The sequence below is a fragment of the Morone saxatilis genome, unplaced genomic scaffold (assembly GCF_004916995.1).
Source record: "Morone saxatilis isolate NCDOM2014 unplaced genomic scaffold, NCSU_SB_2.0 Contig19, whole genome shotgun sequence".
Taxonomy (NCBI): Eukaryota; Metazoa; Chordata; class Actinopteri; family Moronidae; genus Morone; species Morone saxatilis.
The window spans coordinates 13572591-13599348 of NW_023339751.1; the positions used below are offsets into that span (position 1 = coordinate 13572591).

General features: G+C 38.5%; 2 protein-coding genes across 4 annotated transcripts; both read right to left on the reverse strand.

Moving 5' to 3' along the window:
- Nucleotides 1-900: 900 nt before the first annotated feature.
- Nucleotides 901-1664, reverse strand: gnrh3 (gonadotropin-releasing hormone 3). The gene is made up of 3 exons (XM_035663687.1): nt 1527-1664; nt 1243-1323; nt 901-954 (listed from the first exon to the last, which is right to left on the reverse strand). Exons 1-3 carry the CDS (start codon nt 1662-1664, stop codon nt 901-903), a joined length of 273 nt encoding a protein of 90 aa, XP_035519580.1.
- A 476-nt stretch (nt 1665-2140) lies between these two features.
- LOC118329782 (receptor-type tyrosine-protein phosphatase epsilon-like) lies at nt 2141-25448 on the reverse strand. Of its 3 annotated transcripts, XM_035664078.1 has the most exons (21): nt 25093-25448; nt 19274-19521; nt 12990-13061; nt 12433-12529; nt 11904-11977; nt 11332-11468; nt 11072-11162; nt 10831-10907; nt 10708-10744; nt 10504-10601; nt 9789-9908; nt 8553-8716; nt 7642-7777; nt 7295-7444; nt 6722-6815; nt 6281-6357; nt 6008-6142; nt 5640-5765; nt 5342-5493; nt 4183-4318; nt 2141-4070 (listed from the first exon to the last, which is right to left on the reverse strand). In XM_035664078.1, the coding sequence occupies exons 3-21, from the start codon at nt 13054-13056 to the stop codon at nt 3996-3998; spliced, it is 2043 nt and encodes a 680-aa protein (XP_035519971.1). In that variant the 5' UTR covers nt 13057-13061; nt 19274-19521; nt 25093-25448; the 3' UTR covers nt 2141-3995. The 3 variants fall into 3 exon arrangements, with proteins under 3 accessions (XP_035519971.1, XP_035519972.1, XP_035519973.1); XM_035664079.1 differs by lacking the exons at nt 12433-12529; nt 12990-13061; nt 19274-19521; nt 25093-25448 and adding an exon at nt 12136-12233; XM_035664080.1 differs by lacking the exons at nt 12433-12529; nt 12990-13061; nt 19274-19521; nt 25093-25448 and adding an exon at nt 12120-12211.
- Nucleotides 25449-26758: the final 1310 nt, after the last annotated feature.

The following is a 26758-nucleotide window of genomic DNA, read 5'->3' on the forward strand; positions in this document are numbered from 1 at the left end:
TGTGCCAGCGGGTTTGGGTTCATTGGTGTGCATTACAACCGCGCTCTAACAATGCAGGGCCTCCACGGTGTCAGCACAGTTCATGAATCCTAGCCCCTTATGCACCAGGCGATTAGTATGGTGCTCTGTCTGTGGGGCTTTGCCAGAAAATGAGTTCTCTTTAAAACATATGCCCCCTGCTGATTCTTTTCCTTTCCTGATATGAAATTCCAATTTTTATAATGAACACCAATTTCCTGTACGGAGAGGGTGGGGGAAAAAAAGTTTTACAGTTTTTCTGTTTTGGATGACTGCAGTTATCCTAAATTAGAGGAAAGCTATTGTGGACATCACAAGCAAAACATATTTAGATGAGTGTCTTTTAGTTTCTGGGCTAATCAACATTCTGGTACGAACACAAAAATCAGCTAGTGTAATTTTCCACATCACATATGCACATGACTGGTGTGGCAGAAAATGGAATTACCAAAACTGTAACAAATTCAATTAAGTGATTGATTTCTAATAAATTGGCTTAATCACCAGCTGTTGTCATGCTAAGATTGTTGTGTCACAAGTTTGTCATGCTTGTCGGTCGTGGCTGCTTTACAAAGACAATTTAATCTATTTACGGGCACTCAAACAGCATTTTATACCTAAATAGGATCATTTCAGTTCTAATGACCAGATCTACAAGGCGAGATTACACATTATGACAATCTGATTGAACAAAAGATTTTATCATCTCATCAGATTTCAAAAACTTTATTACAATTTTAAATGGATTTAAATGTTACAGACATACATGTAATTGAGATCTGTGCAATGATTTGAAGTCAGTATCCTGCACCCGGCCGATCCATCACTGGTGTTGATGATGATGCAAATACAGTGTGTTTTTTCTTCATTTTTTGTAGCTCTTCAATTATTAGGGAACCTTTTCTTTCGGTCAAAATGACTGGAGTCATCATTAATCTGAAGGGGTTGAAATTAAATCTCAGTTGATTTGCTGTTTAAATATTTAATATAAGAAATATTTAAATTTTCATTTATATGAGTAAATTAGCATTACATTCAGAAAGATAAAATTAAACATTCATATATTCAATAAAACAAAAAAGGGAAAAATAAAAACAGTCATTGAGCAGTTTGTATATTGTCATTGCTGCTTTGGAACACAGTGGCACACAGTGGTGTAGTGTACATTAATATTGTACAATTGAAGTAGACATTGGTGATAAATTATGTATAATGAGCACTTACTACATTGTATGGTCTAAGTCTCTCTTGGGTTTGGGCACTCGCCTCTTCAGGAAGAGACACCACTCCTCCTGTACCCATCATCTAAGTATAATAAAATTGAGATTTTATTAGATGAAAGTTGATCTAAGATCTGGACCCAACATAACATATACAGCATCGTAAAATAAGAAAAAAATCCAGTCATCCTGAAGTATTTCTGTTACATTTTGTGTTAAATTTCATAAAGACACCACATTTCCTGAAACTGTAGAATCATCCACATAAAAAATAAATAAATCACTCACCCTGATGGTTGCCTCTAGCTCTCCCACACTTCTCTTCCCACCTGGTAGCCATCCATAGGACCAGTGCTGGGACAGGGTGACCTGAACCACCAACGCCAACAACAACACCTGCACCATCACTTTGCTGTTTGCTTCCATTAGAGCTGCAGGGGAAGCCAAATTTGTAATAAAAACAATAATGTCACAGTCTCCTCTCTCACAGCCCTACGGCTCGCAAACCATGGGATATAAAGCATTGCCCAACATTAGTAAACAACATTTTAGACAGTAATTAATAAGAGGAGTTATTCTAACTTAATGAACATTGAACAAACTTCATTGAGGACTCACCTCTGTATTTGCCTTGTTAGCATGTGGTGCATTAGCCAGAGGGAGGTTTTATAGGTGTTGTAGAAGGATGCTGTCAGGATTATAATCCCCTCTCTGCAGGTGTGACACATTTACAGACTAATGGGACACAAAATACTACTAATGGAGTTGGCTAAGTGCTTAGATATGCTGACATCACTGTGAGGGTTCAAACAGCATAAAATATATATTAAAATCGTCTTTGTGTTTATATCGGATGCATGTGTGGAAGTGGACAAAAAGACAACACTGGGATGAGCTCTGACTTATCTCTCCATCTATAATTTATTGGGATCAGCTTTTAGCAAACAAATTGTTCAAATCCATACAGATTCAAAAGGCAGAAACATCATTGAAAAACAAGATGCTTGTGCGTTTATGTTACATCAGCTGCAAGGCCTCACTGTCATTACCCCTGTTTCTTGTTCAGCATGACAACACATTAAAATGAAGTCAATAATGCAGTAAACCTTAGTAATGATTAATGAGCACAATACTGTATGTACAATAAATAAACAACATGATCATTAAACCTATCTTATGACTTTATAATAATGAAAGTACAAACACAGTAGAAAGTTTAATTTACCCCAAATTAAGACTTCCAAGCTTACGGCTTTACAAAGAAGTAAGCAGAAGCCTTGCAAAAATATATGTTTTTGTGTTTGCAGCAATGTCGGGGTTTTCCTTCTTTAAATATGAAACTAAGACTAACTATCACAGTCAAAATACGTCAAAATGCCTGTGCGTGCATATTTAATATTTTGACTGAGCACTGGTTCTTGATGTCAGTGCTTTTCAATGTCCCAGACATTTTTCATCTCAGTTCCTGGATATGAACAACGTTCAGCCACATCTATCAACTCTCATTAAAACAAACATTTCTGCAGTTATTTTCTTCTCAATTTCTTACACACCTATTTTAACTAAAATTATGGTTTACATTTGTTATATAATATTCTGGTAAGTGTTTGTACAAAAAAATTAATTATGATCCATACAGGAGACCACTATTCAAAAACAATACACGTTAAGAAATGAGTCTATTATATTAAATTAAACATAAACATCTGGCTTATCTGTATTAAAATTGCGTCACTCGGTGACAAGTTTTTCATGATTAGAACTGTCTTTCTAATCAATATGGCACTGCTTTATGCACATACGCAAGTGTAAAGTTGGCTTGTTAATGTGTATAAAAACATTTTTTTAAAGCAAGATCTGATGCTTGGCTGCAAAACATCTGTAAGAATCATACGTTTGGATTCCTGCAATAATACATTATTTTCTGCCTGTTCCAATGTGGGCTAATTGCATTTTGCAGCGTCAGGCACCAATCCACTAATATTGCCACAGGCAACAAAAGAAAGTTGGTGAAGTTGAATAAAATTGCAACAGGCAGCAGCTGTTAAGTTATTCACAGACAGAAGTGAGGTAATTTGCAGCGTCTTACAGAATAAAATGTATCTTGAGCTAAAAGTAGATTATTCACACATGTCAGATAGGACATAATTTTAGCAAAAGCATAAATCATTTACCCTACTTATCAGACACACTATTTATTGTCCTCATAGCAATCAGACTTGTTGAGTGGGTAGAATAAAATACAAGACTACTGTAAACCAAAGGCATTGTGGTCAGTAACAAAATAAAGCAGAAACAAAAAAGAATGCATGTACCCTACAACACATTAGTGATGCATGTTAGGTAGTGAGCAATACCTACTACAATATATATATACATTATCTAAATAGGTAAAGTTGGAATAAAGTTTTTAAATATTTCCTCTTAAACACTTTATCAACCCTCACAATGTTGCACTTAAGCAACATACAATTCTTTTTCTTTATATATATATTCAAGAACCCAACCAACCCAGTAATAAACCACTATAATTTCTATATTTATACATGGGGATACTTGAAAATCAAGCTTTCATGAAAGAGACAGACTCTTGTGGAGCACAGATGTTTTCAATTATATTACAGTATGTTACAACATTTGTTTTAGATCTGTAATCAAGTGCAAAATGTAAAAAGAGCTTGCTTTAGAAAATAACATTCAGGAAAAAAATGCATAAGTTAGTCTGACATAAGTATACAGAAGAGTATCTGATAGGTATTATTTAAAATTGGCGTAGTCTGAGAAGATGTCAACAAAATCCTGAACCACTCTGTAGCAGAAGTCGTATTGCTCCTGGAAGGAAAAGCAGAAGGACGAGTGTTACAGTGCATATATGTGCAGAAATGGTTCCAAGCAACACAAACGCGAATAAGCTGAGTTTTATATTATCTCGTTTTCTACCTACCACAGTCTGAACCATGTGTGGTCTCTGCATGCGTAAACTCTTGACTGTCTGAAAAACGTCCAGGAGCCCTTCAGCTTTCACCCTCTCCAGAATGTTACTGAGGGCAATGAAGGTACCGGTCCGACCTGCACCAGCACTGAAACATGAAGGACAAAACGATCAGCAACCACATCACATAATGCACACACTGGACCAGACTGGAAAGTGAGAATTTGTTGCAGAACTGCAGTGGATTGTGAAAGAACTACAGACAATTTAGAAATGTAGCTCAGAAGAAGACCAGGGAGTTTTCATTCTCAACACTTCACCATTTCTTAACAATAATGCTGCAATGGAACTCTTGTAATCTTAGCAGTACATCCTTTTCCCATTTAAATGAAAAAAGTTTGCAAGAGAAAAGGTGACCTTTGTGTTATAGTGCTAATAATCATCCTCACTTAAAGAGAGGCTAATCCAAACGCTAACACTAATCAGTTTGGAAGCTCAGTGTTTGACTGAGTCAATGTTTACAATGATGGTGGGATGGAGAGAGAAAGACAGAGAGAGAGAGCCGGGGAGCGAGTGCGAGAGTGATGTGCGATTCGGAAGAGAAGTGTAGAGAGACGTTGGGGATTGCAACGGGTTAGCCCCATTTCCCAGGGGCAGAGAAAAAGCTTTAAAAAGCCCTTCTTAGACAAGTGGTGATGAAGGAATAGAAGAGAGTGATGACACCATTTCCTGTCGTTAGCTCATCTTATCAGATTAATCATAGTGGGAGTCAGAGGAGATTTCACTTTGAGAGGTTTTAATTGACTGTGAATCAGTGGATTGGATCAATCCCACAGGGGCATGCTGCTTTAGAATCACTTCACCTGAAGCTAGGTTCTGATCAAAGCTTTCACAGCTAAGTCTTTATAAGGGATCACATAAGTGGTTTAGGCATAGAACACCAGGTCTACTGAGGCAAAATGTAGAATTTATTGTAACAGACATAAGAAAAATGTATCTGTAAAATTGAAATTCTTTCAAATATCACTCTGAGAGGATCAGGTAATAAAAGCAAAGCGAAAAATGAAAAGGGGTTGTATTAAAAGCACGAGTGGACAAAATCACTACTGTACGTAATTTCCGTCTGACGACGCACATCATGCTGCAGAATTGTCAAACCGAAATTCCTCACCTGCAGTGCACAATTATGGGACGGTTTCCAGACTGCTGCTGCTGCCTCTGCACCGCGGCAATAATGTCAATCATTCCTCTTCCCTCGGCTGGTATTCCGATCTCAGGCCATCCGTGGAAGTGGAAGTGTCGGACGTGTTGTGACTGCTTTTCCTGGTGAGATGGAGAGCTTACTCTTTTATTTTTCATGCAGGTAAAATGGTATATATAATGAAATTTCATGAACTGCTTTGTCTGTAAAGACAGCACTGAGGACACAGCACGGTTCATTTTAAATGTTATAATAAAACTTTACGCACTGGTCTGTAGGTGAGCACCATGTCTTTGAGAGTGAAGGTTTCACACAGTGTATCTCCAGTCAGCTCCACAGTATAATCTCCAAATGTTACACTGCCCTCTGATGGCCAATACTGGAAGCACTTCTCCTGGTTGGAAAGGTCAGATGGAAATAAAATTAGGCTATGTCTGACTGATTTATATCCAGTTTTTGTTTTTATATTTTCAGAGTCACCAATATAATTATAATAATAATAATATAAAATTATTAAATACATACACAGACTTTCAGGAAAATAATTGTCAGCGAAATAATGGAATAAAGAAGATGAAGATTAAATGTGCAACTCCATTCTTAAGCCTGTACTTTTGCAAGAGCATCATACTGTACCTGCTCTCTCTCTTTGAGTTCGGTGAGCATAACGATTGAATGACACCTCCACTCCCACACCATCCTCCAGAAGTCCTCCACTGTGTGAGACAGGGGGCCCTGGGTTGCGATAAAATAGTCCTTCTGCCTGTAGCCCTGGAGGGCAGATCAGCCGGTAAACAACACTTGAGAGTGCAGCAAACATAATATTTTGCATTGTTTGTAAAGGAAACAATGAGCTTTATATATACTTGTATGGGAAATCTATACAAGAGGTCATGAGGGAGTGCTTACATCAATAAAGGAGGCATTGATGTAGTCGGTGAACTCCTGTCCTCTTTTCACTGAGAGTATTACTCGGTTGAAATCATCTGCAAAAGAAAAAAAGGAAAATAAAACTTTCCACAAGTGATTCCTAATAAAATAAAAGTTTGAAGAAGCTGATGGGAAAAAAACAGCTAAGTAAAACTTTAGCTGTGTTATTAAGGCCAAACAAGCCAGAGCCTATATCGGTTTTCACTGTAAAAAGTTGTACCCAGGCTTTCCTTTCCCGGTCTACTCCCAACTTTAAGTCAAGATACAAGCCCTATTTAAATGTCATTGATCGCACAGACATGAACTGATTATCCAGATATCTGTGTACAGCATCTCTGAAATCACAAGCAGTGTGATACTTTGATGTTACTTGGATGTGATGTATTATGAAAGTGTTCGGAGTATCAGAGAAGTCCTTACACGGAATGATCTGAAGCACACGGTTCTTCTTCATGTTTGCAGGGAGGTTCCCAGTTCTCATGTTCTCCTTCATTATGCGAACGTTGGTCAGCTTCTGATGGGAGAAAACACCACCACCAGAGGATTGACGTGATCAAAAAGTTTGTTTTCATTAGTGCAGTGGGCAGTGCAATGCTAATAAAGATGGTGATTTTTTTAAAGCTAATCCGGACAATATTTCTTTTTAAATGCAACAAGTAAAAACACAGAACTTGGACAAAAACATTTCTTATTACTAGAGAGGAGAAGAAGAAGAGGCAATAGGGAATAATTCCATTCAGTGTGCTGGGAACTGTGAGGAACTCTTTGCAGCAAAAATGAGACATTTTCAGCAAGCTACAGTAAATTCTATGTGGCAGATGGTGGTGCCTTATAGAGTTTTAGTTGATTCAAAACATTGTTATTTATGTTACTACTGCCAGGAGTGGCACCCTGGGCAAGTTTTCCATGAAAATATACAGATGCAGGGCACAGGGTGATGGTGACGATTCATTACTGACTGAAATGTTAAAGAGTGAGCTTCTTTCTTCTTACCCTGAACTCCTCCTCCAGGCCCAGCCTGTCGTGGGGAGCCCTGGTGTTGTGAAGCCTCTGCAGATGGCCCTCCAGAGAGCACACATCTAGCTCTGTGTCTCCATACAGATAGTACTCCAACAGAGCCTGGTAGATGAAGGAGTACTGCATCTGAGGAGGAAGACAGAGGAAGTGAAGGAGACAAAGAGGCAGAAGTAGTTGCTTTATTTTGCCAAACTATTTCCCACTATTTTCGCATCACAGACACAGTTGTTTTCCGTGTCCTCGGCTTGTTTATGCCACAACTAGAGCGAGTGAGTTGAGCTGTCAGTCCGAGGTACAAGAGGTCGGAAAGGGTCAACACTTACATCTGTCTGGATGAGTTGACAGCGCTGTTCTCGTATTCTGCTCACAAAGCCAAAGACATCCAGCCTCTGTTCCATGTGCATCATGTCGATCATGCTGTCAATGACAATGAATGTCCCAGTCCTCCCCACCCCGGCACTGTGGAAACACAAACGAGAAGAAGGCACAAGGTCCTCTCTGTAACAAAGAGCCAAGTGTAGCTACAAAACAAAATGTGTAGAATAAGAATCCTAGTCAACAACTACTACAACTACAAACAGAACCATAGAAATAGAAGAGCCTCGTGTTTTTTTCATTCATAATACAGAGTAACAGACACGATATAATGATATATGTATTGCCATACTATCCCTGTATTCTTAACATAGATGTCAATTGTGGGCATCCCAAAGCATGTGTAAAAGTGCTTCACCTCTGAAGCCCAAACACACTCCTAATAGATTTACAAGGGTCATTTCAGCAGACGGCACCTCTGGGAGCACAGAGCTGGGATTCCACAGCGGGGTGTTGAAGCCTCGTCAATGGGCCCCATTCAAGAACAACAGTCCCTCTCCCTGAGCACCTGTTGCAGCAGTTGCTACAATCGGCTGCAGATTTCTTTGGTGAGGGTTTACACTGATCTGCCAGACAAACATATGTATACATACCATCTCTGACCTTATTAAACATTAGTTCTAGTTATATTTAACATAACATTATCAAGTAAAGTTTACCTGAAACTTCTTATTCCATGAAAACCAGGAAATCTTTGTGTTTGTGAACTGTTTTTTTCCCAGAGCATATTTTAGTTTTGCTCATAGATTTATTGCAAAACAGGATATACATAATTCAAAAAGGGTTTTATCCTCCTTAATAAGGAATTGACTGTATTTCTACAGCCCTCTTCTGGCTTCCTTTATGCTGCATATTTTACCTGCAATGCACAACAATGGGTCCAGCATAGGATGGATTGACAGTCTTGACCTTCTTGAGGAATTTCAGCATGCCGATGGGTGAGAATGGCACCCCGAAGTCTGGCCAGCTGGTGAAGTGGAGCTGGGTGACGAGCCGGGGAGCGCGGGGACCATCACTGCCCTGCTGTGAAGCACAGACACACAAGTTTAGACCTGCACATCAATAATGTTCACTGTTCAGACACAAATCAGTCAACTGACTTGCCGTCTATTATATGTATGACACCTGTCGACAAAAAACAGTAAATGACCTCAAAGTAACTGAACAATTTGTATTTTTTGTCATTTTGTTATTTGTGACAGAATATAATTATTAAACATGCACACTGTTTGCCTTTGCCTCACTCTCATATCTTATGAATGCTCTCTCAAGAGGATGTAATTTCATTCTCTTGAACACTTGGTTGCTCTGTGTTCAGAGAGCTGAATGTAAAAGCACCCGGTCTGTCAGCTTGTACTGCAACGCTACAGCAAAGTCACAGTTTTCAGAGTCAGAGAGGATATCTGCACGTCTCTGGCTTCAAATGGAGAGGGAACAAAGTGAATTTTGCAATCTGAAGGCTTAGCAGTACACTGAGATGGAACTTGGCAGTCAAAAACATAAGAAAAGAAATACAGATACTTCATGTATATGAATCTACAAGGAGGAGTTTTAAAGAAGAGCACATGTGCACAGTATTTACTGTATGTTAAATACACCTACATATTGATAATTGTCTGCTATATTTATTACATATATCCTTTAATATTCTTTAATGTGTTTTCATTTATTTATTATATTCTGTATCCTCTTATAGGTTAATAAAATGTCTAAATTTCCCTATGGGGAATAGTACTTTTCACACCATCTCAATTCGGCTTTATTTCTTGTTTAATTTTTAATAAGAGTCTTGCTATTATGATTATAGATTTTTAGAGCAATTAAGAGCCATATTGAAAATGCACACTATTATTTTCAGAAGTGTGTCTAAATAAAAGCAACATTTATCTTAATCTTGGATAAATGTTGTCCTTGTTCCTACTGTGCAGTATAATTCTAATTTAATTATAATTAATGTAGTGTGAGGTAATCAAGCTCAATGCTGTGCCAAATAAGACTCTGTTGTGCATTTAAAAAAGATAAACGCTTGATAATTAGCTTAAAAAATACATCCCTCATTATTATTCTGATATGTAGATACACATATTTTACTTACATACTGAACACAAAACTTTCTAATGGTATAGTCCACAAGTACAGTGAAGTCCTCCATTGCCACCCTGATGTTCCCGTACATCCAGCAGCCTTTTTCTGGCCAATACTGAAAACATTTGTCCTGGTAAGAGAATCACAACAATAAAGAGGTTATTCTTCTTGAATTAGAAGGCCATACAACAGTATTACCAATGTAACCTACATATAAAAAAATTTTGTAGGGCAGCAACTGTTGTGTATATCGTATACACGTGTGACGTGTGTATTTCACAGTCCAATTCAAAGGCAATCACAGGGACTTTGTGAAACTCAGTCAGTCAATAAGATCTTCACCGTGACGTTTCAACTCATTAACTAGAATCTCAGACTAATTATCATGAAGCCTCTTAGGATCTTATCAACAATTATTCCAACATTGATCCCCAATGCCTCTATTCTGCCCTATCAAACCTGCTGTTGAGCTCTCAATTGATCATCCCTTTGAGGCTAAATTTAATGCGATGCTAAGTAATCTGTTGGGTGACACTTTGTATAGATCCTCAGTTGGAAAAGGGGGTCAAACAAATTATGCCCATGACTTTGGGTCATGAGAATACAAAAGGGTTTCAGTAATGGTGCACTGGAACCATATAGATTGTATAGGTTCACTTTATGACACGCCCTACTTGGGAGTATTCGAAGATTGCAATGCAGAGGGAAAACACTCTTAGACAAACCTCCTTCCTTTCTTTCAGATTTGTCAGCATTACTATAGTTGCAGTTTTCTGTTCCCAAATCATCCGCCAGAAGTCGGCCACTGTCTCAAGCTTTGGCCCTGAATCAAGAAAAGTATTAAAACACAGTACAAATGGTCATAAACTCAACTACTTGCATGTGCAAAAGTACTTAAAATATGAAACCAGGCTAAAATGTACATTTACCTTGAGCTGCAATGAATTTGTTCTTCTCTTTATAACCCTGTGTGAAAAAAACACAGTATAATGATTAATGCCGCCCAGAGCCAAGTCATCCGCATTAAAAGCTAATTTGTAACTAAGACTCACGTCTATGTAAGAGGCATTAATGTAGTCTGAAAATAGATGTCCATCAAGATGATTTAACACCACTCTTGAATGATCATCTGTGGAAGAAAGAAGAAAAAAGGCCACCAGTCCGTAAATAAAGTTGCTTCCTATTTTTCATTTGAGCCAACATCACCTTTTCTTACGATTTAGTAATCAATAAAACTGCAAGTCTAAAGGTCACATTAATATTGTCTGCTGCAGAGTATAGATCTTCACTCACATGGTAAAATGTTGGGGTATCTGTTTTTCTCTCTGTTGTGCTCTCTGCTCGCCTCCTCAAAGGACCCGTGGTGGTAGTAACACGGCAGCGACTATAAGGAAAGAACACAATCCTCGTGAGATAAAAATAAAGCCACAGGTACAACATAGCCTACTCACATAAGATTTTTATTACTATCTTCTATACTTGTTGGGTGCTTGCAGGTCTTAGTCAGATACAGACTGTACTGTATAGTCCACGCAACACAAACTCATGCTTACATTAAACTCTTCTCTGAAGAGCTTGCCATCGTCTGCGGAGCGTATCCGGTACTCCTCCTCCAGTGAGTCCAGAGGGATAGGGAAGTACCTCTTGGATGGCGAGGGAGATCTGGGAAGGAGGACCACTGTCTGCTCTCCTGTGTTTAAAGGAATATATGGCGGTCAGACTGCTAACGTTTCCCAATGGAGAACATTACAAGCTCTCATAGCACCTGCAAAAACAAGCCTGATGGCCATTAAGATTTCCTACTTTTGTGGGTACATGACAGAAATGATTTCTTGAGTCATAAACATGCTGCTGCTGCTGCACGAAACTGTCTTTACTCAGAATTTGGCATTTCCCTTTATTTATTTATTTTTTACTTGAAGTGAGAGTTTATATGGCTCCCTACGTGCTGGGAAAGCTAAGAGCCTTCTAAAACCTTTCCAGCTACCTTGGAATTCAGATCATGAAACTTTCCTAGTCTATAAAGAACATAAATCTATAATTAAAATAAAAAAGAAATAAAAAGTAAAAGGCTGAATTATATTTTCATGCACTGGCAGTTATATTGAGTGCAGCACAACAGTACCTTGTTCTTCCATGAAGCCATTTGGAATCTTTTTATCCACCGAGGTAACTAGAGCTTTCCTGTGGTTTTTGAACCTACAGTAATGACAGAGAGAGATGTACAGAAAGCAAAACCATGAGAGAAGATAATGGGCTATATTGAAGATGCAAAAAATGAGCTGACCTCAATCACTAGAACAGAGCTGTTAAGCACATAAGGTAGGCAAACAACAAATACCAAAACCAATATCAACCATCTGAGAGAGGCAAAGCTGTTCCTCCTCATGTCGTCGTCAGGCCGGTCAGTGGAAGAGTGTCTGTGGCCTGACCTGACCTAGCTGTTCTGTTTGCTGTCTTTCTTGTGTTGCAGCTGTTTACCCATAAGCCACTGCTCACCGCCTGTTTCCAAACCACCCCCACCCTGATGCCCTGACACACATGCTCACGCATATGCTAAAAGGGAAATAGAGATTAAGAGAGATAGAGAGAAGAGAAACACTCAAAGAAAGGCAAATAGAGTAAGTTGTGAGTGTGTGTGCAGGTTTATTCACCTGAGACAGTAGATTGTCAGCAGGACAACGATGATAAGAAGCAGAGATATGATCAGTGTTGAGGGCAGCACATGAGCACCCTGATGGGTGGGGGTTTCTGGATTGAACACACACAGAGAGAGAACAAATAGATTCAAACAAATTGATAATTGATATTTAAAGGAACAGTGTGATGTTTTATATGGTATGGTATAGTATATGACAGTGGCATCAGTCTTTTAATATACTCTTTGCAAGAAAGCCAATAAACATATTTTCCAGAATATCAAATTATTCCTTTTAGGAAGACTATGTAACTTATTAGCATTAATAGAGAAGCGTCATAAAGTCAGCACACAGCAATATCTGTCTATAGCTTGCTAACATTAGCTAACATACCAGACCAAATAAGCCTGCACCAGCAAAATCCCTGAGTGTGTGACTAAGGGTGTGATCTAATTCTAATACATTAAACATTTGTATGCAAAACAATGTGTTATTTTGTTGCATAGTCTCACTTTAACATGTTATGCTTGCCATATGCAGTGTAATTGCTCTTCAGTCATTGCAACCATTACCTGCAGTTTGGTTCTCATGAGATGAATTGTTCACAGCAATAGAGATCCCAATCAGAAACAACACCATTGTCACTGTGGATGTACAAACAAACAGTCACAGAAAAATAGATTAAACCATGTAATTCTTCACAATTTCCACTAGAAGGCACCAAATCAATATGAAATACATCTGCGGCCTGGTGAAGCAGACAGAGGGCAGAAAGGAGAGCTCAGCTTTGATGATGCTTGAGAGCGATGTCTGTCTCTCTGCTGAGCAGTTTAAGTCCTTATGGGAAATCTGCTTGCAGTCTTGTCCTGTCAGGCGGACTTGAAAGAGCAGCAGCATATCAAATAACTTGATATTCAGACATCAAACGAGAGAGGAGGCTTTAACCCACAGGTGACAGTAACCATATCCCCTGTGGATTTGACAGAGGAGTTGAGCTCAACGTAGTATTTGTTAGAAGAAGCCGTCTCATTTTTTGTGTTGTCTTTGATGTGCAGCACTGTTCAGTCTGGCAAATTGTCCTGCATGCTGACAATAAGACATGCACACTGTTCCTCAATTAAGTAGTTTTTAAATACAGTAAGTTCAATGGCCATAAATATGATTTCCAGGGGGACAGTAATATTGATAAACAGGTTTAGAGTGTTGTGTGAAAATTACCATATGTATATAGGTTATACTGTTGGCTCTATGAAGAAGGCCAGATGGTGTTGTTTTTCTTTTTACTGCAGCTTCTCCTGTTTTCTCTCTCTCTATCACTCTGTCACTCTCTTTCACTCCTTCTACAGTGAACCATCATTTTATTCTAAACCACATTCTCACTCTTGCCTTTTACTTTATTGCAGGAAGCTATTAGTGATTTATTTGGGGCAGAGCTCTGCGAGTGTCTTTCCAAAAGGAAAAGGATATGGGAAGTTCCTCGCAACTCAACCAGAATTAAATCGATTCTGACACATTATCCTTGAGCCTTATTATCTCCAAAATGTAGCGGCCAATTTAACCAAACCCACACCCATTTCCTCTTTTCTCCCCATCTTCCAAATAAGAGGGTAAGAAATCACAGAATAAATTTGGCAAACAGGGCATATCTGCGTAAATGGCTTTGATGGAATAAATGAGAGAAGCTAGAGATGAGTGTCCTAATTTATCCTCTGTTCCAAGTCCCCTTCTCGTTATAGAGGCCACAAGACTGGATGGAATAATTCATTGTGTCAATTTAGTTCTTCTAGAAATGGGTCATCTAGGGGCCTAATTTGCGTTCTTTGAGAAAATGTCTTGCACATAACACTAGGGGGTTTCATGTAACTATATTTCCCAAAGCTTTTGTAAGAAAATAGAGCAACATAATAACACTAACAATATGCTCAAAACTAAATTAATGTCTAAACTTATAAAGTATTATTGGACAACAAATTAGGGGCTCTGTGTTTTGGCCATTATACAGTCTCGCTCTACAGCAATACATGGTACAAGACACAAGTTGCACTCGGATGCACTCGTACATTTGCACGCCCAAAGGGTTGTAATCAAGGTGGCACCAGCTGACAAAAATCCTTGTATTTTATTTATTTCATGTTCAGAATCCAGTCTGGTATCTATTTTTCATGCTAATCATTGCACAACAAAATAAAATGTCCCAGAATCATATATGTGTGCAAATACACACCACACACCACACACCAGACACTGCTTTTTCTCATGTATGCATGCCTGCACATACGTCCCACAGCCAAAGGCTATGTGTTGCATATGTGCCGCACTCTGTCGGAGGGAGCCAATTTTCTCCCCAGTGTTAACAAGCTGACAGTGTCAGCACCTGTTCCCTACTCTACCCCACTGGGCAAGTCACATTCACTCACACAGACCCATCCTACAGCTCTATGCCGCAAGGCATGCTGTGTGTATGGGTCATTGAACAGGCCACGGCATATCTGTCATCTCCTGGCAGCTACAGTATATACAGCATACAGCCAGGAAATGAAAAAACAGAAGTGAATGATAAAAATATGTCAAATGCACTGTCACTTTAAGTGACTCGGTTAAATGAATAAAATGATAGCCCCAATCTAAACTCAATGTTTTACTGTACCACAGAAAAGAAACTGATAAAAAAAAGGAACTGGTAAAATATAATAGGTCTGTGTCTGTTGATAGAGTCTGTACTGCAGTGTGGCCATTTGGCCAACAGAGGGAATTAATAACACAACTAAAGAGTATGTTGATCAGAAGAAGCAATAGTCTAATAGGTAAGTTAATGATTAGTGTAATATGATCTTTCCAAAGTGATTAATTAGATATTTTATTTCTTTTTCAGACCAAATAGGAAAGTTAGTTTTTGTACTGTTGACCAAAGCCTTTAGTAAAATTAAGTCTTCAGTGTCATATATACAAGGAATCAAAAGTCCTTGATTATTAATGCAATCCTTATATCTTCAGTAAAACTGATGCAATTTATTTCTGTCGTTTTAAGAAAAAAAACTTGAACTATTGTCTCTTATTAAAACATTGATTTCTGTGATGATTTTGGTAATATAGTTTTTTTTTTTAAATCTACATTTATCTTTATGAAACTTGTCATGACTCATTCATTATGGCTCATACCACTTACTATACACTATTTATACATCTTAATTACCATATTACATCATTTGGCCCTCATATGAAAATTGATTTGCTGGAGAGACCCATTTTAAACAAGGGGAAAAAATGCTTTTGTATAATTGGCCTTGACATTCCCACCAGCTATTGTATCATTTATTCCAGATTCCACCTGCTTCACATAAATGTTCTCAGGGAATTAAATTATACTGCATCACTTGAGTTGGGAGTGCAGAAGCACCATCCATGCATGACGCAATGCTAACATTCAGGATGCCTCACATACTGCTTGAACCTTGAGGGTAATGTTAATATTTTGTGCACAAATGTGCATTATTCAACATCGATCCGCTTTGCTTTTGTGCTTGTGAACAGAGATGAGATGAAGATCACTGCATGAATGTGCATTAAATGTGAGACAGCTATAGAAAGTAGAAAAACACTTCTGTGATATATACTGTACATCTCTCAAATCCCAAGACTCACAGCACCCTATGAATCTGTTCTGCTTCACTTCAACACCCCCCTCACCTCGGCTCTTACATGAAAACCTGAGAACAGAACTCAAAGAAAATAGACATCAGAAATAGAACTGCACACACCTTGTGCCAGACCTACAGCCTGTTCACTCGTCTTTATCATTAATTCAAACCACACTGTGCAGGGGAAGGTGATGTATTATCCATTTCCAGCCAGAAACACAAAAAGATGACTAACCCAGGTGAGAGATGTTCCTTCTTAAAGTGACTGTCCTTAAAGATTTAACCTCACATATGTGACCAGAAAAGATATTCCCTTGCAAAACACAAAAATCTGTTATATTGAACAACGCAAATATGTCAGAATGCTGAGAAAATGCATTTATGCAAACATTGGTTCAGAATTCTAGAGACTTAAAACATTTATCATATGACTCTATGCTGACCTCCTGGCCTTAGTTAAAAACCTTGTATAAATAGTTAATTATATGCACACATGCAATATAATGTAAGCTTCTCAAATGCATGTCCATAAAAACTTTAATGTCTTGAACAATGTTAATTATGCAGTAGCTTTAAATCAATTTAAGAGCTTATTGATATCTTATTAGATGCTAAATCATCCACAGTTACAGCAAGTAATTTGATTTCTGCTGATTTTTTGACTCCTCAGTGGATCTATTTAATGTCCTGTTGTCACTATATGATAGCCTGGATGGAGGCTCATTGGGTCGACATTCATTTTTTTAACCTTCAAAACCAGGTATCTAAAGTTCCCTCTTAAATTTCATCATGAAGCAGCATCTGCTACTATAGGTAGTTTGTAGTTTAATTGTCACATGAAATAATCTCACAAGCTATTGGACATTAAATCTTCTACCATGGTTGAAAATAAGGTTTGTTGTTGTGTGTATCTTGTTTATGGAGATAATTAACTATATTCTGTGAAAATCACATTCATAACTTGCTGCACAGTCCATTTTCTTAACAGATATATGATATGAATGTGGAAAAAGGATACTGAGTTCTTCAAGAACAGTATACAGATAATCTCAAAATATTATTCTTCCTCCTTCTGTGGTGTCTAATCTGCTGCTGTGTTTCCACTTAATGTTCTTGTTCACTGGTTTGATACAACACAATAAATTGTTGCCCTATATTTGTGGTAATCTATTTCAGCTTCACAGCAAGGAGCCTCAATGAGTATAGCTTGCGCAGCAACCTTTCTTTACATATTTTTCCTAATAGCTTGTGGACACAACATGGAAAACACAATGATGAAATGGTTACACCTTTACAGAGGCGCTGCTATGAGGTGTCAATAGGAACCAGCTGGCAATTCTGGTAGTCCTATAGAACAGGTTGTCTTAAAATCTGCAAATTAGAGAATAAAATATATATATTTATATAGGCCTATATATATATTTATATAGGCCTATATATATATTTATCTCAAAAAAGTGAAAACAATGTCAATCATATGTGTTTTACATTAGTACTTTGTACTATATAAATAGCACAAGCACTAACCCCGTCTGTTGCTTTTATGTTGTTCATGTATGTGCTCTGTCGATGTGTCCTTTCATTTTAAATCAAACCCAAGCCCAAATCCCTACCTGCTTAAATCTGCTTTTACATTCACAATCTTTTTATCATGGTGCATGTAGCCTATCCCAGCATGCACTGAGCAGGGAGGCTGTGTGCACATGGGGCAGCTCTCCAGTCTATCAAAACGTGTTTTATGGTGTACAGTTATGAGTTAAGGAAGGATGGATCTATATAAAACCACATATAGCCATGAGCAGAGCCAACAGTTGATTGCTATGTCATCTATTAATAAACACTGTGAGCAAAATGATCTTCTGTGCACTTTCATTCACTCCACAGTTTAACAAGATGCTAAGCGCAGTGCAATAAAACAAGACTAAGAGTCTGCAGCCACTCTGAGGCTATACTTAGGCACAGTAGTCAGTATGTTAACATGTTTACAATGACAATATTAACATGTTGATGTTGATGATTTAGGAGGTACGTATGTTTACTGTGTTCCTTGTTTGCCAAATGATGTAAGTATTGCCATACCACACATCCATAACATACCTACATTACATGTTGATTTATTGGTATTTACCACAGTAGGTAGCTAAGCACAGCAACTGAAATTATCAAAAAATGCATTGTTTCAAAGTTATTCAACATGTTCTGACATTGACTGATATTCAGATATAATGCTTATCTGAAGGATGCATGAGTACAAATTTCAAGACATCAGTGAGACATAAAAAATACTGTTAAACATATGGATAGAATTTATACTACAGGATAGTAACTTGCTTTACAACAAAGGTGAAGAATGTTCTGTTTAAAGGGGTATCTCAAATGATAACAAAATACATCAAATAGATAGCTGCATCCAATCATGTCTCAGCTTCTTCACAGATCAATACAGTCTCAAAGACAGATCCACATTTTGTGCTTGGCACAGAATAGATGGCATGTCTTGTACACAAAAAGATAAAAGTTATTTTTTTTGTTTCCAGGGAGAGAAAGAACAAAGGCAGAGCAAAAAAAGAAAAAAGAATACTAGAAACAGCCACCACTTCCATCGTCAAGTGCCAAGGAAAAGGATGGAATGAGAGCACAAACACATGTCAGTAAAGTGTGGCAGCAGAGAGGAAAGATGAGAGAGGGGATGAGATGAGAAGAGAGGGGAGAGGAGTGGAGCTGGAGGAGATAAATGTCTAGATTCTGGGTTCAGAGATAACAGCCATAATGGCAGACATCCTTGGTACACAGAGGTAGTAAAAAGGATGAAGCTGCACAGCCTGGTAAGTCATTGCTATATCTTCAAATGTCATTCGCTGTATTGCACATACGAGGGAGGCAACAAGGCTGCCTTTTAAAATACATCTGTCGTACACTTTACAAAACATTATATTGCAACACTTCCTATCAAAATACATGATACCTAATACTGGGAACACTACTGCATCTTTATTTAATCTTCTCACTCCTCTTTACATGTCTTTGATCATTGTCTGCTACATAGTTAAGGTCAAAGAATTGATCTGGAGAGATGATTTCAAATCCAATTAGTATCATCTAGAAAGTAGACACTGTAATTATTGGATTATTTCTCCATTCATGGATTGAATTTCAATTGATTTCCTGAAAGAGAATTGACCTGGCTTGTGGTCAGAGGGATTAATTAAAATACTTACACTTCCAAGCAAAGCCAGTATGATCTGCTATCAGTTGACCCGTCACTCCATAGCAGCCACGTGGTCCCAGTTCCTCTCTTGGTTGGACTTATCGGGGTGTCTTACCCTCAGTCCTCCTCTTACTCACATCCTCTCTGAGATATTGGACGAAGAGATGACTGAGACTGATGACTTGGTGGCAGCGCCTGAGGTCGTTTTGAGGTGTCAGCGCTTTAGATTTGGATCAAGTCACAGGGCATCATGGGAACCTAGAAAATAATACAATAGTTAGACGTGTATACAAGTTCCACCAAACCCAAAAGCTATTCTACATATTATATTGTTAAGCAGTAACAGAGACAGATTTTCTGTGACTCACTGTTTGAGTCTGACTCAAAGTAAAGAAAAATCCCATGAAATGGATCAATACACAACAAAAGAGAAATGGAATGAGTGGGAGTTTCTGTGCACAGTATGTCTGAAAGAATGACGATGCATTCATTTAACTATGTGTCTGTGCGTGTTTGTGTGTGGATGTGCAACCATTCGTACTGTACGTGCCCAGTGTTTGTCTAATGTTTAGTGCATTTCTCTGCCACAGCCTCTGTTATAACTTACAGAACCCACTGTTGCAAGGCCACAACATTAACAAGTTACTGTATCTCCAACCATGCAAAACTAATGATGCCCAAATAAATCTTCCGAAACAGTGTTTGTGGTACACATTCAACGCTTGGTGAATGGTGTTCACGTCAGTGTTACCCAATTAAAGTTACCAATAAACACGGCCCGAGATCTGTCTGTGAATGTGACTATACAAGAAAACCACTACATGAAGTATGTTGGAATAAATTCTTTGCTATTTACACAAAGACTTTACTGTCACATTATTCTATCGCCTTGCTTGAGTCTGAGAACGAAAGCATGCCCCTTCTGCCCCTCACTCCTACTCTCCCAGAGTCTCACTGCCCACAGGTGTGAGACACAAAGCCATATTGTTAACACTTGGCCGCTGTGACGCAGCCGAGCAGAAAGCAGCAGAGAAGAGGTAAATTAGTTACTAAACACAGCTGGACGAGCCCACTCAGTCTGAGGAAAATGAATGAACAAGGTATGGAAAACACCTCTTTTCCCCCCATATAGGAGCTGGGCTCAACTTTTCCTAATGTTACAAACTTTTTGGCACCTCAGCATAAACGTGTTTGCCATTAAAAGCAGCCCATTTAACTGGAGAACTGTAAACCTGGTCAAAGGATCCTTCATAAATGAGCCTTCAAAAAAGTGCCCCAATGGTTTAGTATTGCACTTTCATAAAGTTCTGGGACTTGCAAGAAAGGTTACAGTTTTTTTCCTCCATTATTAGAAACAAAAGCATGGTTTTGAGAATACTTGACTCAAACATAGTTCATGGGCCTGACCAGATTTTGGTACCACTCAAGGCGGCAGAATCAAGTCAACATTTTGGAAAAGGTATGTATATAATTCATATTTTGATTTGCTTTGTCACAATATATCTTTTAACAGGGGCAGGGCATATCCTCGCTTGATTTATGAACCTTTATAATTTATAAAACTATGTTTTAAAGGATACATACTTAGCGTTCATTAAATTCCAGTTGTGAGTCTGTCTGAAAGACACATTTTAGCAATGTGACAACTAAGAACATCACAGGCACAAAATAAAAAAATCTAATAATGAATCGTGTGATACTAGTAAGTTTACATTTACATGTAAACTTACTAATATTCCTTTAAGGTAACACATTTCCAACATGGTAACATGTGGCTTTAATTCAGAAAAGTAACTCTCCAGTGCATTTATTCTGTATGTGGAACTGATGAATGTACCCATGATACAAGAAGGTCAAGCTAAAAACATATACTAAGAAGACATTTTATATATGTCACTACACAGCCTGTGTGACCCTTGCCCTCGCCTTCAAACATTAATCTTGTTACTGAATCTGTCAATCAAAGATGAATCACAGAGTAACTAAGCAGAAATAGCTACTAGATCTGAGCACATTCATACTCAAAGGTCCCTACCATTGACAGTATATACAAGGTCCCTACTATTTCTATACAGCAGGTTTATGAAAAGTTTAATTAACATGTAGTGGTAGAAAGATATTAATAATACATTAAATAGTTAACATGCTACACTGATGTAATAACACACTTCGAAGAATAAGGCTAGGCTTTTTTTAAATGTTAATATATTATTATTAATGTTAAAAAGCCTGAGCTAAATGATAATAGGTATAAAAAATTTATGAAATATAAGTTATTCATACTGTATTTCACTTGCCTAAAATTCTTTTGGGAGACTTATAAGGAACCATCTTTTCACACAGAGTATTGTTCTCCTTTCAGCCCTGTGCATTCAATCCAAAGAAGAAGGAGACATGCTCACGGCATACGATTACTGCAGGCACAAGCACTTCCTTTCTGTGCCGCTCTGCCCATTGACTAAGAGGGGAAACATGCAGGCTATTAAAGTTTTATGGGAGTGCAGTCATCACCCAGCACTCTGTGGTTCAATCATTAATTCATACCCAAACAGACAACACTGAGTACTGTAGCTAAGCAGGGCTGTGAAGTAAAGTTATTTCTTCTGATTACATAGTAGAGAATTAAATGCCGCTATTGTTGTCTTTTTTTTTTGCAAGGTCAAAATATTTCAAATCCATGCCTAGATATGATGGGTGTTATTCACATAGGCTGCATATTCAGTTTGTTCAACAGCTAACAGTTAGCTTTCATATAATGGGGTAAACTACTGCAGCTCTTCAGACAGTACAGATGCATGCAGTAGGCTTCTTTCATGACACTCAATGTGCAGAGCAAGCTGAGACTATATTTTGTCAGTCAGATTGGAAAGTCTGATTTCAAACCTGCACACAAGTTCAGATCATGATGAGTATCTGTGTGTTTGCTATTTCAATTCAGTCGGCAAGGTTGTCTGCTGAGAAACTGCCTGAACAAGAAGACAAAATGACAGCATGAGATAAAGACATACCATGCTGAAACAGCTGTGTCTTTTGCAGAATACATTAGAAGACATTTCTTAGTGTACATGTAAAGATCTGCCACTTTGAGACTTCATATAACTTCCTATTCACACAAATCCTGAACCCTAACTGACTGGTCTACTGAGCATGTCAGAGCCTGAGCCTCAAACACCCATGCTCTGATATAAGTGTCTATCGCCGGGGGAAATAGCTGAGAAATATTATTTTTATGCCTCCATATGAGAGGATGAGTAGAGTAATCTCCAGCCTCAAGTTTGAGGACTCTGAAAATGACACTTCTGGGGCACAGTGTAGGTGAAACCAGGGACGAGAGACAATAATCATTGCAATTACAGCTTCACCACTCGTTCTATTGCGGCTCAACCAAGGGTAACAAGTTTGCTCCTTTCACTAGGGTCCAGGAGAAATGGGTTAAGTGGCCATGTTCAGGTTTCCTTGTCTCCATCACCACAAGTGTTTCCTGTAACAGCTCTTTGTTTTTAAGTGCAGCAGCTCTCATTAAAATGAACAGTCACTGTCTCCCCTCTCTATCAGACAGAGTGACAATAGGAGCACTTCCTCTTCTCAGAGCAACTTACGCCAAGTCATGGTTTACTTATGATACACTGACTTAGCACGACAAGCCTCTAACTGACTGACAGACTTGAGTCAGAGGTTAAATGCAAGAATGGATGTCGAGCCTGAATATTACAGAACTTCCCTGGCCTACATCCAGTTGAATATGTAAGGAGCACAGTCATTTTCATCCAGCACGCTCTGTCATAAGCAAGACTGCAGAGGCAGTCCAATCAAAAACAGTTGCAGTGTTCTATGAAGTTATGAGATCTTTCTCAAAACAACTCACACTGTCAGTGTACACATGCAGACAGTACCTCTTATTTCAATGATAAAATGGTGACAGCCAACAGACAAAAAAAAAGCAACAGCGACAAAAGTAAGACAGTTAAGATCAGCCCATTACTAAGGCTAATTAACCAGTCACCTCATGAAAACTTTATATGGTTAAATTAACCTCTGATTAGCCCACAAGACTTAATGTGCCAGCAACATTAAAATAAGTGCAATCAAGATGATGGGTGTTAAACATATAAATCAGTTCAAATACTGCACGAATCCTCTCTGGCTTAAATATTTCTGCAAGTGTAAACTCTCAAATACAACTTAATGTGTGGTCTTTAAAACAAATCTATAAAGTGCACACTGAGTGGTGTCACGAAACTGTTTAAATACTAACTCTAAGATGGATGGAAAAAATGATTCAAGTGCCCTTCAGTGACTGCTTGTTTTTAAAATTAAGATTCTACAATTTAGAGGACATTATTAGACCCACACCTATACAGAACACTTTTCAAGCGGTCACACAGACACCAATATTAGTCTATATTATCTTCTACTGCCACTCACATTGCTCTGTCTCCATTCTTCTTTCAGCCCAGGTGTTCAATGCCAATCTCATACCTGATGGTGAAGCACTGAATTAGGTTTTATGACCGACATCTGATAGAGCATCCATGGCAACCTCTAAAATGACATCCATCTGCTTGAGGGATCGTTCGAAGCAAGTGGATCATGTTGACTCAACAGTGACTCATGTCTTTCTACACAGGCTGTTGTCATATCAATGTCCTCCATTTATGTATCAAATTTAGGTTATATAAACTGCCCATCCATTCCATTCATTCATTCTCTAAAAGTCACATCTAAACCAGTGTAAAACAGGCCAGTGTGGATGCATTTAACATATCAGCATCATTCTCACCTTAGGATATTGAAAAGTCATCATCAGAAAATTAATCTTTGCGCCTAACTATAGCTCATGTATTCCCAAGGTGAAAAAGATGTGGGCTATGTAGTCCAATATTCAGACCACAGATGAGGAATCCGAGGTAAAATTAACATCAGCTTTTTATTAGGCCATTTAATCAGGGAAAGGAACTGAAGGCGAAGTTATTGTGAATGAGGTTATGGTGAATGAGGGGCACTTATAATTCATATATGAACACATGGCATTTCCCATGCTGCTACAATATCACCTCATTGTCACAATATTATCATAAAATATGTACTAACCAATTCAATTTCTTCCTGTCTATTCCTTTGTGTTCACATGTTCCAGATTGAATATGCCCTTGCATCAAAATAAAATGAACGGGCATGTTACTATTCTCTCATGTGATATAACAACCCATATTGTGCAGCATCCTGTAGCCTATGTCAAGTAGCGTATAGCTACAGGCCTGTCTACTACACTATATGTAGCCTACAGTATACTACGTGTACTCGCCCCCTTGCGTTTTCTGTCTAGACCAGTGATGCTGCATATCCATTGCCCCCTTTCCCCATAAAATCTTGTCGGAATTTGAATATGCAATCATGAATGTATCTGATCAGACAACAATTAATATAAAAACAATCATTGGTAAACGGTCAAGTAATCACATGGAGCATCCTGGTGGTCGCAGGGTGTGTGAATTTGCTCCACTAACCCATATTTACTGTGGTCCATCTTGTCTAGTGTTCAGGAATGGCAGCCGGAATAGAAATAGATCATGTCCAATCCCCTGGGCCTGCATTCGTTTCCCCTCCCTGGAGATTTTGTTTTTTTGCAAAAAGCATTTTAATGCTTAATGTTGTCTGATTACAAGATAGAGAGAGAGAGATGCAGGGAGCCTAACGCACCACAGCCACACTGAGGTTGCAAAAATGAGGCTGGGTGTATAACCGACACAGAAAAGTCGGTGTTTACGCATAAATACGCAGATGGAGAGGTAGCTGTGCTGTGTTTTTTTTTTTTTTTTCGCGTCTTACCGTGGTTGAATCCGCGATGACCTCGCCTCACACGGCGCAGCGGCTGATGGTGTCGGTTTGTGTCGTCTCTCCTGTACGGACCCAACGCCTGCCTGCCTGCCTGCCTGCCCGCCTGTCTGTCTGCCTCTTCTGTTGTGTCCTTTTGAGAATAACGTAAAACGCACGAAGTTGTCAAATCATCTAACCGAAGCCGAATAATGCGTCTATGTTCCCCTGACGATCATGTTTCCAGCAGATCTCTCTGAGGATGCGCTTCCACCCCCCCTCCCTCCTCTTCTTTCCTGCCTGCCTGGGCTGAGGCGAATTGAGCGGTGTTATGGCAGCCAGAGTGGAGACTGGAGACCCTCCCCCGGGCGCAGAGCAGTGTATCAGGTGGACACTCAGCATCCTTCACATTCCTGCATCACTGGACGATAAAAGGGCAGGCCTGTGCATTAAAAAAGGCACAGTTTGTTCTTGTTTTTCCCCTGTGATAGTGTTTACGGTTGACATTTTAGCATATGACGTTTGTTCAATAGGCTAGATTAAGAAGAAAAAAAGGCTTTAAGCTGTAACATTCCTGTAGTGTTCCTCTGGAGGTTAACATTGACCTTATCCAACTTTATGCTATCTATCCATGTCAAATGATGTCATAAACGTGCATGTTTTGTGGCATATATTTTGATAAAGAAATATTTTGTTTGTGTTTCTTAGTATTTCTCTATTGGCCTTCAAGTCTGTCAGGAGCCCCAGCTTATGGATAATTTTTTTTCAAACATGCAGGTCAGTAATGTATAGGCTATCACAAATCATATGGACAACCTTTACATAAAAAAGGTTTTACTTCTTTTAGACCATGAATGTAGGTAGAGCCATCTGCTGGTAAACCTGTCATAGGATGAGCACACAGTAAAATAAGGTTATTATTTTATGCAAGATAATAAAACCATGGAGATTTCATGTTGACAAGTCAAGGCACAACATGTAATGTAATATTAGACCTCAGTGTATGTCAACAATGGCATTGTTGGATAGAATACAAAACATTTATTTTGAGTGCTTTGTTAAATTTTACATTTTACTAAATGATATGGCTCATGGCCACCTTTATTCTGCTGATGCATTACAGCTTGTGTACAATCTCATTTAGTTTCAATTAAATACTTGTGCAGTTAGCGACATTTGTGTGTGTGACTCATGAGTCAGAAATATGAGCCACTGGGGAAACCTTGAGGGCAGTTTTGTTAAAGGGCAGCTGTGTAAATGCTCCTCTATTCCCAGGATGTGCAGTCATACTGGTAAATCTCTAAAAAAAAAGTCTGCATGTGGTAAACAAATGTGCTTATTATGGGATAATCTTCTGTGGCTTTTATTGACTTTCCAGAGACATGAAAACAAATCTTTTAGTATAACTGTGCTGGTTTTGCTGACCTCTTGTGGAAGCTAAATTGAGTTAACGGAGTTAATGGAATCTGCAGTTAAGGGGAATAGACTGCTGCCACATAAATACATACATACAAGAGGTGGGACACATCCTTTACAATGATTATGTAATGTCTCTGAATAGGTTACAAAATCACCCATCATGGGGAACTTCTTTTAGTTTTGACTGATCATGTTGAGGATTTACTGACAACATTAGAGTCCTGAAAATACACAAAATAAACATACACAAAGGAGTGAATGA